Raw genomic sequence first — 16,645 nt, 5'->3', positions numbered from 1 at the left:
TTACCTTCAACTTACCAGGACTTTGTGTTCATGAATGCTCAGTTTACTACTTTAATGTCCTTTTGGAACCCCTGGTTTTCAATGTTGATGGCAGCAACTTTGACAGAAACTCTCAACCAACAATTTACTTCTTCAGCTCAGCCATGTTCTTTATGCAACTGCTATGATAACACTGAGCCTTCTGCCAGCTGTGATTCTGCAAACTCAAATTCTGCAGAACTCTTGTGACTGACAAATTACAGTTTATAATGGCTGAAGCAGATCATGTCTTTTTAAAATAATATACAATTAAACTGGTTAAAAAGTCTAAGTAATGGGAGTATTTATTTCTTCTCTACACTTACGTTTCCCAGGTAGTCAGCATAAACAAGGCTGAGCTAGAGATTCTTAAAAATGCATGCTTCCACCCACCAGATGTAAAACAAGTCAAGCAGTAGTATGCTAATAGATCTTTTAGACATAGGGATCATATACCCCAATCCTGGCACTCAGAACTTCACAGGACTGGGTCCCGTCTGTAGAAATCCATTTCTTTGGCATGATTCCCAGTGAAGGTTTAAGGGGAAAAGATCTAATTATCTATAAACTTCTTGTATTTGTACTAGTACTTTACAACTATTATTTAAAAAAAACTATATAGAACCTCAAAAAGTAAGTTTCCATTTTGTAGCCACAACATTAACTCCCTGAAGTATTACATTCAGTTCACTTCAGTGCCAGAAAAGATACTGACAAATTGGCGAGAGTTCAGAGAACTATAATAATTATAGGGATTGGCTTATCAAGAACAATTATAAAAGGCCTGTATAAAAAAAAAAAGCCCAGGGAAAAAAAAACAAAGCGGAGGAGGAAAGCATATTTGAAGTGTGTAAGCACCTCAGATGGAGAATTATTTAGGGAAATTCCAAGAGGGGAACTAGAATCAACAGGATGAAGTTAAAAAAGGGGAAAATGTACACTGACTATCAAAAAAATATTCCTGGCAGTGAGATCTCTCTCACTGTATAATACTTTTCAGTTGAGCTGGTGGAAGCCACCTGGGAACATATAAAGCTGTGTAGATAAACCATTAGCAAATGTACTCCAGGGAAGAATTCTGTTCTGGCCATCGGGGGATAGATTGGATTTCTGAATAGGTCTCTTTTATTTTTAATTCCAAGCAGTCCAGAATTCTGTGACAATTTAGAAACCTACAATCCTCATATTTAAAACTCATGGGGGTATTTGTATTGAGACATCTAAATTTGTATTAACAGTTACATTTCCTCCACTGAATAGGAGGGGACAGGGGAGTAACAATACAATAAAAATCTATCTTAAGTGATCAGAGGAGAGGCTGAAAAATATACTAAATTTAAAGTTCACAATTATAAAACAGTATATAGCTACTGATGAATTTATTTGAAAGTGGCAATGGGAAAACTAAAACAGGTTGAAACATGTTCAATGATCTCAATCAGAAATCCAAAGCAGTATGGCAATCTTTATTTTAGGGAACATCCTCACCCCTGCTAAGTTCAGGTAGCTGGACTTCATGCAAGAAGAGAACCACAGAGATACCCAAAATTTCAAAAGTGGTAACACAGGCATTTTACCAGTGCTGCAATAGCATCTTAAATACATGTTCCTGGTCATGCAAATGTAAGCAGTGTCAGAATGAGCTCCACCCTGACATCTGGTGGTGAGGTGTGGCAAGTTGTGGAAAAGAACTTCAGGGGCCGATCTCATTTGCATAGGCACACCCACCACGCCTAGAATGAGACCATAGCTGCCCAAATGGTCACTTTGGCTGCTGTGGGATCCCCAGTGTCTCTGTTATTGGGGCAGGAAGAATAAATTGTTATTACCCTGATTATGGGAACTGTGCTTGGAACTGTACGTGGCCTTTTGTTATGATGGAGGGATTCACCATCAACTAAGTAGCACTCGCTAGGCAAGGGTCATGGGTTCCAAAACTGTGTGAATGGAGAGAGACTGGGGACAAGTATTAATACTTGGTGGTATGGGCCCCTTGGTGAGGGCCTTACATGCTAATTGCACTTCCTCCTCTCTCCACTGTGGAATATCAGAGCTAATTTTGATTTCATTAGAAGTCTAGTTACAGGCTGCTGAGCTCACTTTGGGCTGACAGTGCACCAGCACTGGGGCTCCCCTACTACAAGCTGAATTCACCGAGTGTTGTGTTAAGTAGTGGGGGAGCCTGAAGCTATATTGTGGAGCGGTTGGCGGGCCGGCTGGAGTGCCTGGCGGGCCGGCTGGTGGAGCAGTTTGTGGATGGCAGGAGCTGCTTGTGGGCCGTGGAGCTGAGCGAAGGAGTTCGTGGGGCGGCTGGCAGAGCGGAGCACAGCTGAGCGAAGGAGTTCATGGGGCGGCTGGCGGAGCGGAGCGCAGCTGAGCGAAGGAGTTCGTGGGGCGGCTGGCGGAGCGGAGCAGAGCGGAGCGCAGCTGAGCGAAGGAGTTCGTGGGGCGGCTGGCGGAGCGGAGCGCTGCTATGGAGCTATGGGGCGGTCAGCTTCAGATCATGTAAGGTGCCTCTTACCCCCTTCCCATTTCCACCCAGGTTGGGAGGTAAAGCTCCGCAGATAAACTTTCGAACTTTGGGGCTGCCCTGACCAGGGAAAGAGACTTTTGGGGCATTGGACTTTTGGGACTTTGGGTGATTTGGGGTTGCTGGACTCAAGAACCAAAGGGAAAAGGGCATGCCCCAATTTGCTTGGGGTGGGTTTTTTTTGCTCATGGGTTGTGTTATGAATCCTGTTGGTGGTGTTTCCCAAACATAATGCCACATTGTTTCTCTCTGTTATTAAAAGGCTTTTGCTACACTCAGACTATGTGCTTGGGAGAGAGGAAGTATTGCCTCTTGGAGGCGCTCAGCGGGGGTGGTATATATTTGTCCCAGGTCACTGGGTGGGGGCTCGAGCCGGTTTGCATTGTGTTATTGGAATGGATCCCCTAGATATTGAACCCGGCCCTTGTTGCTGCCAACTCTGACGGGCAGAAGGGTTACACAAAGGAGACTTATTAATGGATTCACATAATTGCAAATCCATCAACTACGGTTCCTCCCCAGCCCAGCCTGCCTCCTCTAGCTGCATGTGTCAGGTCACAGAGGGTTCTATGGAGCAGAGTGCTATGGTGGGCACGGACAGCGGTGGCCCTGTGCCTGGGGCCACAATTTCAGTGTGACTGCTCTGGCTGGGGCTTGCCCCAGGCAAAGAGGACAGGCCGGAATTTGCCCCCTGTCAATTAATTTATAATCTTTGAGCAGAATAGTGATTTTTTTTTTGTGCTTAATTTTAATTCAGTATTTTAAAAATAATTCCCCTCCATTTACCAATGTTTTCCATCTTAAATGAGAATACTAAAAGTTATTGCATTTGTTCAGTTACACTTTTTACAAATGCATCTATAACACCAAACATATTCTTGTCCTCTCAAGTACCAGTCATGCTACAGAGTCTATAAAGGGGGAACCAAAAACTCTATCATTAATGCAAAGGAGTGCCTGAATACTATTAGATATAATTTCTATTTATATACCACTTTTGATGCCAAAGGATAAAAGGCACTTTATAAACTTAAACTGTTATAAAGAAATTGCATCATCCCACTAATGAAATGTAACCACTGCTGGAAAGCACAGCAGCACATAGCAACTACCCTCTTAGGGTAGGAAATGAAGGAGAATACTGTACAAAAAATTGTAGTGAGAATTTGAATAGGCAGACTGAATCCATAATTTGAACTAGATTAAAGGGAAAGCTAGATATTATGCTGCATATTTGCATTTTGTTAATACCTACATATGTAGGGAAAAATGAAATGCCTACAAACATCTGAGCAGAAATTCATATTTTATTTCAAAATAAGGCCTATGTCCTAGAATAAGAGTTGTATCCTACTCTGAAACACTGATGATGAATTTTAAATTAGTCCTCATTTAGTCCTAAATCTTATAAACATGCTTAACTTTACTAAAATTTAAAAAATGGTAGGAGTCAATGGGACTATTCACATGCATAAATCTTTCTAGGACAACAGCCTGAGTTTCTATTTACAACAAAATATAACCAAACACTTTTTCATTCCATTATCATCCCACAGCCTGATGCAGCCACACCTTTTAGGTTTCAGCATTTAAAATAGATACATCTATATCTCAATATATTAAAAACATTAAAAAAACCCATTTATTTACAATTGTCCACATGTATACATACAAGATGCTTACAAAATAATATAGACATCAATAATGGTCATTGGCACAATGACATCTCTTCACCAGTTGGTAGAAAAATAATTCCAGACATTTTTCTCATTATTTCAACTTCTTATTCTGGGGTCACAAAAAACAAAGAAAAAACTCAAATCAGTTTTTGCTTCATATCTATTTCTATAAAAAACATTCACCACAAATACATTCCAGATGAAAGCTTGGGGAAAAAATAAAAATCACCTACATATATGAAACTAAACTAATGACATCTGATACTACAGCATTGCACTCAGGCAGACACAAATATACCTTAATGTTCCAAAGGGATCAGTTCCTGTGGGATATCCACTTGCCATACATCTTTGCCCCCTTTAGCAGGAATCGGTTCCAGTAGCCATCTTGGATTTGAAACAACAGTCAAGTATTTCTGCTCCAGGCTAGTGAGTACAGCTTGATTTTCCAGCTCCAAAATCTTTTCAGGAGATAAATTTTCTGGACATTGTGAGGTCTCTCCAATGTCAACCAGCCCTGTATTATAAATGCAAAAGTTACTTGGCAGGTTAGTTCCCCTCCACAACAGAAGTTTTCCAAAATAAATTTTTCAACAACTTCCCAGTCCACATATAAAACAACTAATTTATATATAGGAAGGTCTCTACATCCAATGTACACACCTTAAACAACAAGTGTCAATCTCTGCAAAAGGCAGCCTATGTGACTCAAGATGAAAAGGAAGATGAGCTGAAGCATGCAGTTATAAGATTATTAATTCAGTGTGATGTAATTCTGTTAAAAAGAAGTTCTGCAACTACTGAGGTATTACTGAAAACTTGGGAACCAAATTGAGCCCAGGAACAGCTCATCTTAAAAAACAGAACTGTGCCCACTTATAACGGATGAATTTGCCCCTATTTTATTAAAATATCAACAAAAGAAAGCAAAAGGAGTACTAGACAGCAGGTATTTTCATATCTTTCTGTGATTCAAAATCTTTATGAAATAAAGGCCAAACAAATCTTCATTCCTTTTCATAGTTTAGCATGTGATTTATGCAGAAATTACGAATTTACATACTACCTAGACATACTACCTAACAATTCTCTGTATTATACCAAAATATTGTTCCACCTGTACATGTGATACACTGTTCTTAAGGAAATAAAAATATTAAAATGAAAATGCGAGGTTGATCTGACAAAAGAATTGATATAGATGAGACTAAAAACAACAAAAAATGGATACAAACTTCATAACTAGACATACAGTACATCTATTTTAACAATTTTAAAGCAAAGAAACAACACTTCTATCCTAATTTTGTACCACAGTAATAAACTTCCCCATTGCCCAAATAATACTAAACAATATTTGGAGTATTCAACCACTTGCACAATTGAAAGAGGCAGCCATCAAAGTAATGTACTAACATGACATGAAAAGCATGCCATGACTTCATTTAAGTATAGGAGTACTGTAAAATCATATCAGCAAGAGGAATCAGAAGCTCAACATGCAAGAAAGTACATGTAGAATCAGCATTCTGGGTGCAGCTAGTTGGGGGTCAGTGGCATGGGGATCTGGATGTGGGGGCTCAGGGTGGTGCAGAATTCCCCCAGAAGTAACAATGTGCAACACATTACAGAATTGAAACTTAAGGCCCCAATCCCGCAAACTTTTAAGCATGTAAATAACCTCACTTACACATGTAGACCTATTAAAGTAAATGGACTATTCAAGAGAATAAGTAAAGTCTTTGCAGGCCTTGGATCAAAATGTTTACTTCTGTTAGCAGCTGAAGTCAATACAGGTATGAAAGAATAAGCTGAACTCCATTCTGTTTCTGACATTGGGAGACTTGTCAGATAACTCTTAGTTCCAAAATTATTATTACTGGTGATAATGAAGAAAGCAGAATAACTTAACTGGATATTTATAATACTAGGAGTTTGCACTGCTAACAGTTTGAAGAATTATGGTTTTACTTGTATATGACACAAATTGGATCCGTAAATTTTCCACTTGTCAACATTAAAAACACATACACACAATTTGGGTGCAAACAACTGACATCTGCTTTAATTATTGCAAAACCTTAGTGCACACACAAGTTTGCATCCAAAAAATGTACTGGCCCCAATGGTATTTGTGGGTTTAAAATTCTAATATTTGCATGTATATTAGGCTACTGAACATGCTCACACAAAAATTACAATGTTTAGGGAGTGTGAATTAGCATAGACATACCCCTAGTAACAGGCATGTGTGCGTGCAATTTTGTGTGCTCATGAGAGAGATGGGAGAGGGTGCTGGCATTTGAAAATTTAAGCCCCAATCCTGCAGATACCTATGCATGAGCTTAACTTTACATACAGCAAGTAGTCTCATTGACTTCAGTGCCAATACTCAGAGCTAAAGTTAAACTTGTACATAAGTCTTGGCAGGATTGGCACCTTACAGTCACTTTTCTAAGTTCAGCTACACTTTAAGGTTCCATATTCTGCTTTACAACTTTCAGCCCAAATATGATCACATTTCCACCTACTCAATCTCACTGATATCAATGAGGTTACACAAGTGGAAAGGACAGCAAAAATCTAGCCTTTTGTATTTATTATTTTATTTTTAATGTTTTTGTGAACTTCACAGTACCTCACAAAAAATTACAAAGTTATAAAAAAGTTGTCTAGAGACAGGTTACAAAATTTGTGCTTAAGAAACTGTGTTTGCAAATTTAAAACATGCTTCGGACTGCTTGCAATAAAAAAGACCAACATTGCTTACCAGCAATAACTCCTCTGCCAAATTTTTCCCCTTTATCTAATAACTCTTGAACTTGCATAGGTGTCATGCCAAGTCTATTCAGAAGGATCTCTTTCCATGTTTCATCTTCCCAGTCCTTGAAAGCTATGTGAATAGCAATAGTGCAGTTCTTGTAGTCTAACAGCAAAGGACGCCAACGAGTCTCTATTGTTTTGACTTTGTTCAAAACCAATCCAGCATAGGGTTGCCGGAAGGAAAGACAGCCAAATCTCATATTTCTTCAGCGTCACTCTTTACCTTATACTTCTCTTATATCCTGTTTAGTTTATAAAGGGGAAAAAATAATTAGCTTAGCACAACATCCCGATGTCCAGGACTTGAAAATCCATCCAGCAGCGGCCACAGAAAACTAATGCATCTGCCTGCACAACAGCCTTGAGAAGTTTTGCAAAATAGTCTGATTATTCAAGTCACTGTACCTTCAGAATGCCTTAGTATTTCTAGAAAGCAATAGTGAGTTTTTAAACATTTAATCAGTCTTGAAACTCCAAAAATTAGATTATGATCTGTTATAATGGTGTCTATTATTATTTGCAAAAAGAAAAGGAGTACTTGTGGCACCTTAGAGACTAACCAATTTTAGTCTCTAAGGTGCCACAAGTACTCCTTTTCTTTTTGCGAATACAGACTAACACAGCTGCTACTCTGACACCTGTTATTCTTATTTGTATGGTAGCGCCTTGAAGCCCCAACCAAGATCAGGGTGCCGTTGTAACAGAGCACTGAAAAAACACAGAGTGAGAGATTGTCAAGCAGGGAAAATCTTATAATTTAAATAGACAAGTCAAACGGACGGTGGGAGATAGGAAATATTATCCACATTTTACAGGGAAAAAAAGCCTTTGGTAGAGCCAAGAATTGAACTCAGAACTCCTAAATCCTAGTCTAGTGCTTTACCCACAAGACCCTTACTAAATCAGATGTTACTCTGTCCCCATAACTGAGATCAGAAACTCGCTACAAGTATTTACAGATAGAAATTAAACTTTTCACATTAGTTTTCAGCCCGTATCATGGAGAGTGTTTCGGAAGAAAGAAGCAAAATACAAAAAGACGTGGGGACAAGAGTGGGAGCAGGATACAAAACGAATCATTGGTCTTGCAGGTTTGGAAGAGTGAGGGAGGAGTTGGAACAGCTGAGAGGCAGGAGCTAAACTGTCCTGTGCCTCACAGGCCAGGGCAAGAAGCTAAACATCAAATGAGGTGGGCCTGTGAAAGCCAACAAAGATACTTGAAGAGGGTTTGACCTGGCCAGAGTGGCAGGCAAGATGGAAATATGCTAAATCTAACCATGTTCGTTTTTTCAAACACAGTGAGAACGGTATATTGTTGGGATTTACCCTTGTTTGTTTACAAAGCAAATGCTGAGGCACTGTGCTACAGAGCAGGAAGGCCAACACGTCAGAACAACTAGAAAAGTCCCCCTTTGCCAAGAAATAAACAAACATCCAATTCCTAGTTCGGGAGGAATTAGATGTTTAACAATATTGTACACTCCACAGTAGGAGGTGTTATCGCTAGCACAGCAAATTCATTTTATACATGGTTTTTACCCTGACAGTGCCCAGTAAAACTGCTGCTTACAATAATAAATAAATAAATAAATAAATATCCTTCATTCAAGTTGTCTCAGACAGGAGCGCCACTTACACCATTCATACGGGGGCTGTTCAACACCCAGCCAAGTGCTGACTCAGGGCCCCTCTCATTCTTCACATTGGGGCTACCCCCCCCCCTGCTACCATCAAAACTCAGGCCCCCTCACCTCCTATGTCCCCCCACCATCAACTCAGGACCTAGAGGACCCTCACTCTTGGGCTCCCCCCCCCACCATCAACTCAGGGCCCCCCTCACTCTTGGGCTCCCCCCCCCACCATCAACTCAGGACCCCCCTCACTCTTGGGCTCCCCCCCCCCCACCATCAACTCAGGGCCCCCCTCACTCTTAGGCTCCCCCCCCCCACCATCAACTCAGGGCCCCTCGCCGCCCTCACACTGGGGTCAACACCCGCCCAACGCGCTCCCGGGGCCCTCACCAATCGGCTCGTCGCTTCCTCCTCCTCCGCCGCCGCCGCCCCGAGTGCGGGCGGGCCGGCAGTGACTCTTCCGCCGCCGCTACTCGCCCCCAGGCCTCGCCCCTCCCGCCGGCCCGCCCACAGCCAGAGCGGCATCCGCCGGCCCGAGGACCGCGCAGCTCGGCGGGGCGGGGCCGGTGCGCTGCTTGGCCCTGCCCTGAGGGGAACGGGGCGCTGAGCGGGGGGCCCGACGCCCCTCAGCCCAGGCCGCTGCCCGCGGGGGGTTTAGTGACAGCGGGAAGAGAAGCCAGGGGGGCGCTGGGGGTTGCCGAGTTCAGGGCCCCCCTTTGCTGCCTTAACACCCGCTCGTCTCCATCGCTCTTGCCGGGGGCGGTGACCTGACCTGAGCGGGGACCCCGGGTGCCTCGCCTTCCCCTGACACCAGCTTGCTAGCCGGCTGCCTTCCTTGGGTTCCCCCCGCCGGCTCCGGGCCCCGGCTCTTTCCTGGGGGGCAGGGAGGATGAAGGCAGCAAGCTGGGGTAGCCCTGCAGGGCTGTGGGGTTGTTGCCTTGCAGGGCACTAGCTGGCATAGGGTGGTCTTAGGTAATAGCAGGGGGCCCCTCTGGGTGCTGGGGCGTGTTTCTGCCCCCAGATACTGTGGGGTTTAGCGTTAGATCAAAACAGACAAGTATTGATCCTTACTATCAAATATTTCACTCCGAATCACTCCTGCTCTGTAAAATCTGAGCATCAGGGGTTGATGTTTATTTGGCACTAGACTGGTTTGAAATGTACACTGCTCCTTGTTACTGTACTGTATTAATGGTTGCTGGCCAGTTCCCTTGTGAATCAGCGGGTTTTGCCTCTCTTCTGCCTGCCTGCTCTGCAGGCTGCAGCCACTTTGAGCACCTGAGGCCTTCTCTACACTAAATTTTGTCCCTTAAAATGCCCCACTATTGCTACCAGTGGTGGAGCTCCACTGGTACTATTAACAGTGGGCTCATTACTGTAAATTGTCTTCTGGTAGTTTCTGGTGCTTTAACCATTTCCTGCTCTGGTTAAAATGCTGGCAGATGGTCTATGCTAGCTCCTTCACCATTGCAGAACTGCACTGGTGTTTGCAACCATGGGCAATTTTAAGGGGGGAAAAAAGTGTAGAGACCATCTTACAATTTGAAAAGTTCAGTAAATAGAGCAGGATGAGAGTGAGTCAGACTGTTGCCAGCCAAGCAGCATCTTCCCCATCCTTCCCTGCTAATGGTCCACTGATTTTTGGGGTAGAGAGAGAAAGGTCTGTAGGGAGCAGCAGCTCAAAGTAGACAGAAAGTAAAATATGCTTTCAGGAGAGTCAAAGAGATCTAGTAGAAGGTGCAAAGGTAGAAGAGGTGAGATCAAGGAGGATGAAAAAAGGTAGAGGAAGCCGGAGGAGGAGGAAAAGAGAGAGGAGGACCTACGGGCAGACCTCGAAACAGACAAAGGGGAAGAAATAGTAAGAAAATAACAGCTTTTCGGTTCAGTGAATTTTATCTTATTTGTTCTGCCATTTCATTGTATTTGCCTGGCATGTGCCCCACAGCCACGTTGAAGGGATAGTGTTGCACTGGGGATTTGAAGGTGAACTGATAATTAACAAATAATTGTTAGTAAGTGGCATAGGATAACTTGGCACAGTTGCAATTAGAAAAGTACAGTGTTTATGTTTCCCTCTGTGGCCAACAGCTCCTTTTCTAAAGCATACCCCAGTACATACTGGGCTCCACGCCATAGGAGTCTGCAAGGGAGATCCTGATGTATAGTATTGCCCGTTTTTATACTTTTTAAAGTGAATTTTTACTTTATACCCTCTTGCATTTCCAGGGATAATAAAAAATTTGGAAATCGGTAAGGAGAGATTTCTGTTATCCCTGTAAGCTCCATTGTGGTCCAGTTATGACTTTGAGGTCTCTTTGGGATGTCACATAGAATGGAAGGCAGTGACCCAAAGCGGGGTGGGGGAGAGGACAGGTTTAAATAACAAATATATGGCATGCCATTTTTGTTCTGTTTAACTGGGGTATTCAGCACATATTTTACTATTATAGTTGACCATATGTATTATTTTAAGTTACATGCCTTAGACATGTATCAAAATGGTTGCCCTGCTGCTCATTTTCACAGGGGAACTGAACAGCAAAAGTAAAATTAACAAGATCTTCTTGAGCTAGTACATGGTGCTGAAAGTGGTGAGAGAGTGAAAATGATCTCCCTATATAAAGAGTTTAGAATTAGTCCAGTTCCTCCCTGCTTCATATAAAAAGGGAAATTAATAAAGGGGTAGTGAGTTTCCCTGTGCAGCTAGATCTAGGGTTAGAAGGGTAGGTGCAGATGGAAACTAAATAATCCTAGTCAGTTTCCCTATGCAAGCTCTTTACACCTGGAGCCTAGACAAAGGAAGAGGAAAGGGATGAGGAAAAAGTGGCTAGTAGGCAAAAATTAATGACTGCAAGCAGAATTAGAAAAGGAAAAAAAAGCATGAAAGAGAGAAATCAGACAGAAAGAAAAGATAGAAAGGTGAGTTAAGGAGAAAGACCTGCTGCTCCAGTGATGATGATATCACCTTGGTATGACCTTCTCTCCACACTTGCAATTCCTTACTACAGTAGTGAAGGTATTTCCCCATGCTCCCAAATTTGAAGACCTAATTTGGGACACTGGAAGTTTCAAAGTAACTTTTCAAATTATGGGGACTCAAAGATGGAGAAGGAAAGCTGATTTTCTAGAAATCAGAAGAAAAATGGGCTATTTCTTCAATTATCTGAAGAAACTGTCACCCAGAAAGTCATCGAGGTTCCAGACAGCAAAAGGTAAGACCAAAAAGACATTTTCCTGTGGACATTTGTGTTTGTGGATGAAGGCTTCTTAAATTAAATTAGTGTTGTGGGCTGTAAACTGATCTGGGAGGAATAGATTGTGCCCTCTTGCTTTTTGGATGTAAGTTGTTCGAGTAGTTTTGCAGCAGCTGCCTTCACTATAGACCTCCACTGAATAGCTAATATTCTAATGAAAATAACCCTAGTCTTAACCTCTCCCCACAATTTTAGCTGCTGAAGCTATTTATTATCCTTGCTACTATTTTCTGGGGTTCTTACTTTTTTCCCGTATCTCTCCTACTGCAATATTTCTAATGTTCTCCACAGTATGCCATATAGGGTCATGCAATTCCTTTTTACAATGCTGTAATGACAAGAGAAAATAAGTGACAAATTTAATGTAATTGTGATTATTTAGGTTTTTTTATTTTAAATGTTCTTTAATTTCAGTCTTATTAGATCTGTGTGATTAGAGCAAAGACCTGTTGAATCTGTATACAGTTGCAAGGTCTCCCATGTTTAAGAAGGATGAATTCAAACTGGAGCAGGTACAGAGAAGGGTGATCTGAGAAATGGAAAACCTGTCTTATGAAAGGTTTCAGAGTAGCAGCTGTGTTAGTCTGTATTCACAAAAAGAAAAGGGGTACTTGTGGCACCTTAGAGACTAACAAATTTATTTGAGCATAAGCTTTTGTGAGCTACAGCTCACTTCATCGGATGCATAAAGTCTCTAAGGTGCCACAGGTACTCCTTTTCTGTCTTATGAAAGGAGACTCAAGGAGCTTGGCTTGTTTAGCCTAACCAAAAGAAGGTTGAGGGGAGATATGATTGCTCTTTATAAATATATCAGAGGGATAAATACCAGAGAGGGAGAGGAATTATTTAAGCTTGGTACCAATGGGGACACAAGAACAAATGGATATAAACTGGCCATCGGGAAGTTTAGACTTGAAATTAGACAAAGATTTCTCACCATCAGAAGAGTGAAGTTCTGGAATAGCCTTCCAAGGGAAGCAGTGGGGGCAAAAGATTAAACTCGATAAGTTTATGGAGGAGATGGTATGGTGGGATAACATATTTTGGCAGTTAATTGATCTTTAACTATTCATGGTAAATAGGCCCAATGGCCTGTGATGGGATGTTAGATGGGGTGGGATCTGAGTTACTATAGATAATTCTTTCCTGAGTATCTAGCTGGTGAATCTTGCCCACACGCTCAGGGTTCAGCTGATCGCCATATTTGGGGTGGGGAAGGAATTTTCCTCCCGGGCAGATTGGAAGAGGCCCTGGGGGTTTTTCACCTTCCTCTGTAGCATGGGGCACGAATCACTTGCTGGAGGATTCTCTGCTCCTTAAAGTCTTTAAACCATGATTTGAGGACTTCAATAGCTCAGTCATAGGTGAGAGGTTTTATTGCAGGAGTGGGTGGGTGAGATTCTGTGCACTGCATTGTGCAGGAGGTCTGACTAGATGATAATAATGGTCCCTTCTGACCTTAATATCTATGAATCTATTCCTTTATTGCTTTTGCTTTTGTTATTTCTGCTATTTTTCCGCTGCAGTAACTGCTACATACGTGAGGCCAAATTCCTCTCTCTGTTATATGAAAGAATGTTTGGATTTACATGCATGTAACCTATTGCAGGATTTGGTCCAATATCATTTGTGTTTAATTGTATAAATATAATGCCTTGTTTCATGATCTAGGGGGAGATTTTTAAAGACTCCACAGGGAATTAGTCGTCGAACTCTCATTGAAATAAAAAAAAATTAAATGCATTTTAAATACAGATGTGGTTATTGTCATATAAGGTGAATAAACGTTATGTAGAATGGTCATATGAGATATATCATATTTAGCTAATCTAGTCCAGAAACCTCTTTTCTATGGGTCAATACTGGATGATTCATTGGAAGAAAAACAAACAAACAAAAACAAACACCCAGCACCTACCTAATACCCTGAGCCTGCAAAAATTTATGTTACTTATTATGCTTTACTTTTATGCACTGAGAGTAGTCACATTGGCTTCAGTATGACTATTCAGTGTTTGAATTTAAGCAAATGCATAAATCTTCTTAGGGCTTAATTGTACAATGCTGTATACAAGTGAGGAAATTCTTCCTGATGCTGACAGATGATCAGATTATATCCAGGAGCTTGAGGTCTGAGAATCTGTATCATTATTTTGGCCAGCATGGCTACTAGTGTTGGTAAAGATAATTATATTAGCTAATCCTATGTAAATCATGGTACGGTATTTGTCTTGATGACCTACTGCAACAGTGAATTCCACAAGTTGACCTATACACTGTGTAAAGAGGTATATTTAATTTTATTGGCTCTAAATTTATTTCCATTTAATTTCAAGTGTCTCCTTATTCTAATGTTATGGGAGAAGGTAAAAATAATCATATAGTCCCCATTATAGAATGTGTTACTGCTTTGTGTGGAGCTAAAACTATGCCTGATGTATGATTTATTCGGACTCAATTCTGATCTCAGTTAGATAGGCAAGTATTGTTGTGTTTCTTGTCAGACCTGCTCAGTCGCTGATTTTACATTATTCAGTACATAACAATACATGCTAGGATAGCTGAGGTGAAAATCAGGTCAAGCCACTCAACACTATGTTACAGTATACATCTGATTTCAGAAGTGGGTCAAGATACACAGCAATATGTGCCCATGTATCTGAGGTCAAAATTGGATTTTCACTTGTTAATAAATCAAAGATTTTTTTTTAAAAAAACCCTATGAAATGCATTTTACACAGTGATAACCATTAAATATTTAGTATACACAAGCAGTTTCATCATATTGGTATCTGAGAGACCATAGTTATTTTCCTGTGTTTAGAACAGGAGGTAATTGTGACATCTTAACAACTGATAGTATTATTTAATAATCACATTTCCAAAGCTGCAATCACAGCATTATCTGGGAGCTCAACTGAGATAACTGTAAAAAGTCAGGTTTCAGAATACCACCCTATACCGGAAACCTACTGACCGCTATTCCTACCTGCATGCCTCCAGCTTTCACCCTGACCACACCACACGATCCATCGTCTACAGCCAAGCTCTGCGATACAACCGCATTTGCTCCAACCCCTCAGACAGAGACAAACACCTACAAGATCTCTGTCAAGCTTTCTTACAACTACAATACCCACCTGCAGAAGTAAAGAAACAGATTGATAGAGCCAGAAGAGTTCCCAGAAGTTACCTACTACAGGACAGGCCTAACAAAGAAAATAACAGAACGCCACTAGCCGTCACCTTCAGCCCCCAACTAAAACCCCTCCAACGCATTATTAAGGATCTACAACCTATCCTAAAGGATGACCCAACACTCTCACAAATCTTGGGAGACAGGCCAGTCCTTGCCTACAGACAGCCCTGCAACCTGAAGCAAATACTCACCAACAACCACATACCACACAACAGAACCACTAACCCAGGAACTTATCCTTGCAACAAAGCCCGTTGCCAACTGTGCCCACATATCTATTCAGGGGACACCATCACAGGGCCTAATAACATCAGCCACACTATCAGAGGCTCGTTCACCTGCACATCCACCAATGTGATATATGCCATCATGTGCCAGCAATGCCCCTCTGCCATGTACATTGGTCAAACTGGACAGTCTCTACGTAAAAGAATAAATGGACACAAATCAGATGTCAAGAATTATAACATTCATAAACCAGTCGGAGAACACTTCAATCTCTCTGGTCACGCGATCACAGACATGAAGGTCGCTATCTTAAAACAAAAAAACTTCAAATCCAGACTCCAGCGAGAAACTGCTGAATTGGAATTCATTCGCAAATTGGATACTATTAATTTAGGCTTAAATAGAGACTTGGAGTGGCTAAGTCATTATGCAAGGTAGCCTGTTTCCTCTTGTTTTTTCCTCCCCCTCCCCCCCCCAGATGTTCTGGTTTAACTTGGATTTTAACTTGAAGAGTGGTCAGTTTGGATGAGCTATTACCAGCAGGAGAGTGAGTTTGTGTGTGTATGGGGGTGGGGGGGATGTGAGAACCTGGATTTATGCAGGAAATAGCCCAGCTTAATTGTCATGCACATTGTGTAAAGAGTTATCACTTTGGATGGGCTATCACCAGCAGGAGAGTGAATTTGTGTGGGGGGGTGGAGGGTGAGAAAACCTGGATTTGTGCTGGAAATCACTTTAGATAAGCTATTACCAGCAGGACAGTGGGGTGGGAATAGGTATTGTTTCATATTCTCTGTGTATATATAAAGCCTGCTGCAGTTTCCACGATATGCATCTGAAGAAGTGAGCTGTTGCTCACGAAAGCTTATGCTCTAATAAATTGGTTAGTCTCTAAGGTGCCACAAGTCCTCCTTTTCTTTTTGTAAAAAGTCAAATTCTGTTCTGTATAGGTTTATTTACCATGCAATGCTCATCACTGTAGTATCTGAGCACTTTCCAGTAGTGCATTAAGCAATATGACTAACATCTTGTCATGTGTTCTGTTCCCTTATCCTTTCCTGAGAGGAAAATGAATGTACAGTGGCATGTTTTCTTTTTGTAGGGTGGGGTTTTTTAATGTAAATATACCTGTTGCTATCTATATAATAAGATTCCAGGATTGTCACTGTCATTTTGAAGCTGTAGTGTCTGTTGAGTCTGTGTGAAGCGATGGAAGCAGCTACAATCATGGTTGAGAGCTCTCTCTGTATAGAATTTCACCAGTTGCAGGATTCACTATCTGT

At 41.5% G+C, this 16,645-nt stretch overlaps 2 protein-coding genes across 3 annotated transcripts in view; one reads left to right on the top strand and one right to left on the bottom strand.

The window, feature by feature from the left end:
• Positions 1-4,525: 4,525 nt before the first annotated feature.
• LOC140916718 (protein EOLA1) lies at positions 4,526-9,198 on the bottom strand. 2 transcript variants are annotated; one of them, XM_073358373.2, is made up of 3 exons: positions 9,030-9,198; positions 6,998-7,292; positions 4,526-4,744 (listed from the first exon to the last, which is right to left on the bottom strand). In XM_073358373.2, exons 2-3 carry the CDS (start codon positions 7,248-7,250, stop codon positions 4,527-4,529), a joined length of 471 nt encoding a protein of 156 aa, XP_073214474.1. In that variant the 5' UTR covers positions 7,251-7,292; positions 9,030-9,198; the 3' UTR covers position 4,526. The 2 variants fall into 2 exon arrangements, with proteins under 2 accessions (XP_073214474.1, XP_073214472.1); XM_073358371.2 differs by having other exon boundaries at positions 9,072-9,196.
• Positions 9,199-10,715: 1,517 nt separating this feature from the next.
• The window catches only part of MAMLD1 (mastermind like domain containing 1), a 349,448-nt gene continuing 343,518 nt past the window's right edge, over positions 10,716-16,645 (top strand). The window contains exon 1 of the mRNA XM_073358364.2: positions 10,716-11,893. The gene's annotated coding sequence lies outside the window, so the exon portion shown is untranslated. The remainder of the gene's footprint in view (positions 11,894-16,645) is intronic.

This window comes from Lepidochelys kempii, chromosome 9, assembly GCF_965140285.1.
Source record: "Lepidochelys kempii isolate rLepKem1 chromosome 9, rLepKem1.hap1, whole genome shotgun sequence".
NCBI classification, from domain to species: Eukaryota; Metazoa; Chordata; order Testudines; family Cheloniidae; genus Lepidochelys; species Lepidochelys kempii.
Note: the sequence above shows the minus strand (reverse complement) of the source record. Positions and strands in the feature narration are given on the sequence as shown.

Coding starts and splice junctions, on each gene's coding strand:
- LOC140916718 (XM_073358373.2), bottom strand. CDS start 7,250: ATGAGATTTGGCTGTCTTTCCTTCCGGCAACCCTATGCTGGATTGGTT. Junction 4,745..6,997: donor TGGCAGAGGAGTTATTGCTG/GTAAGCAATGTT, acceptor TTTATAATACAG/GGCTGGTTGACATTGGAGAG.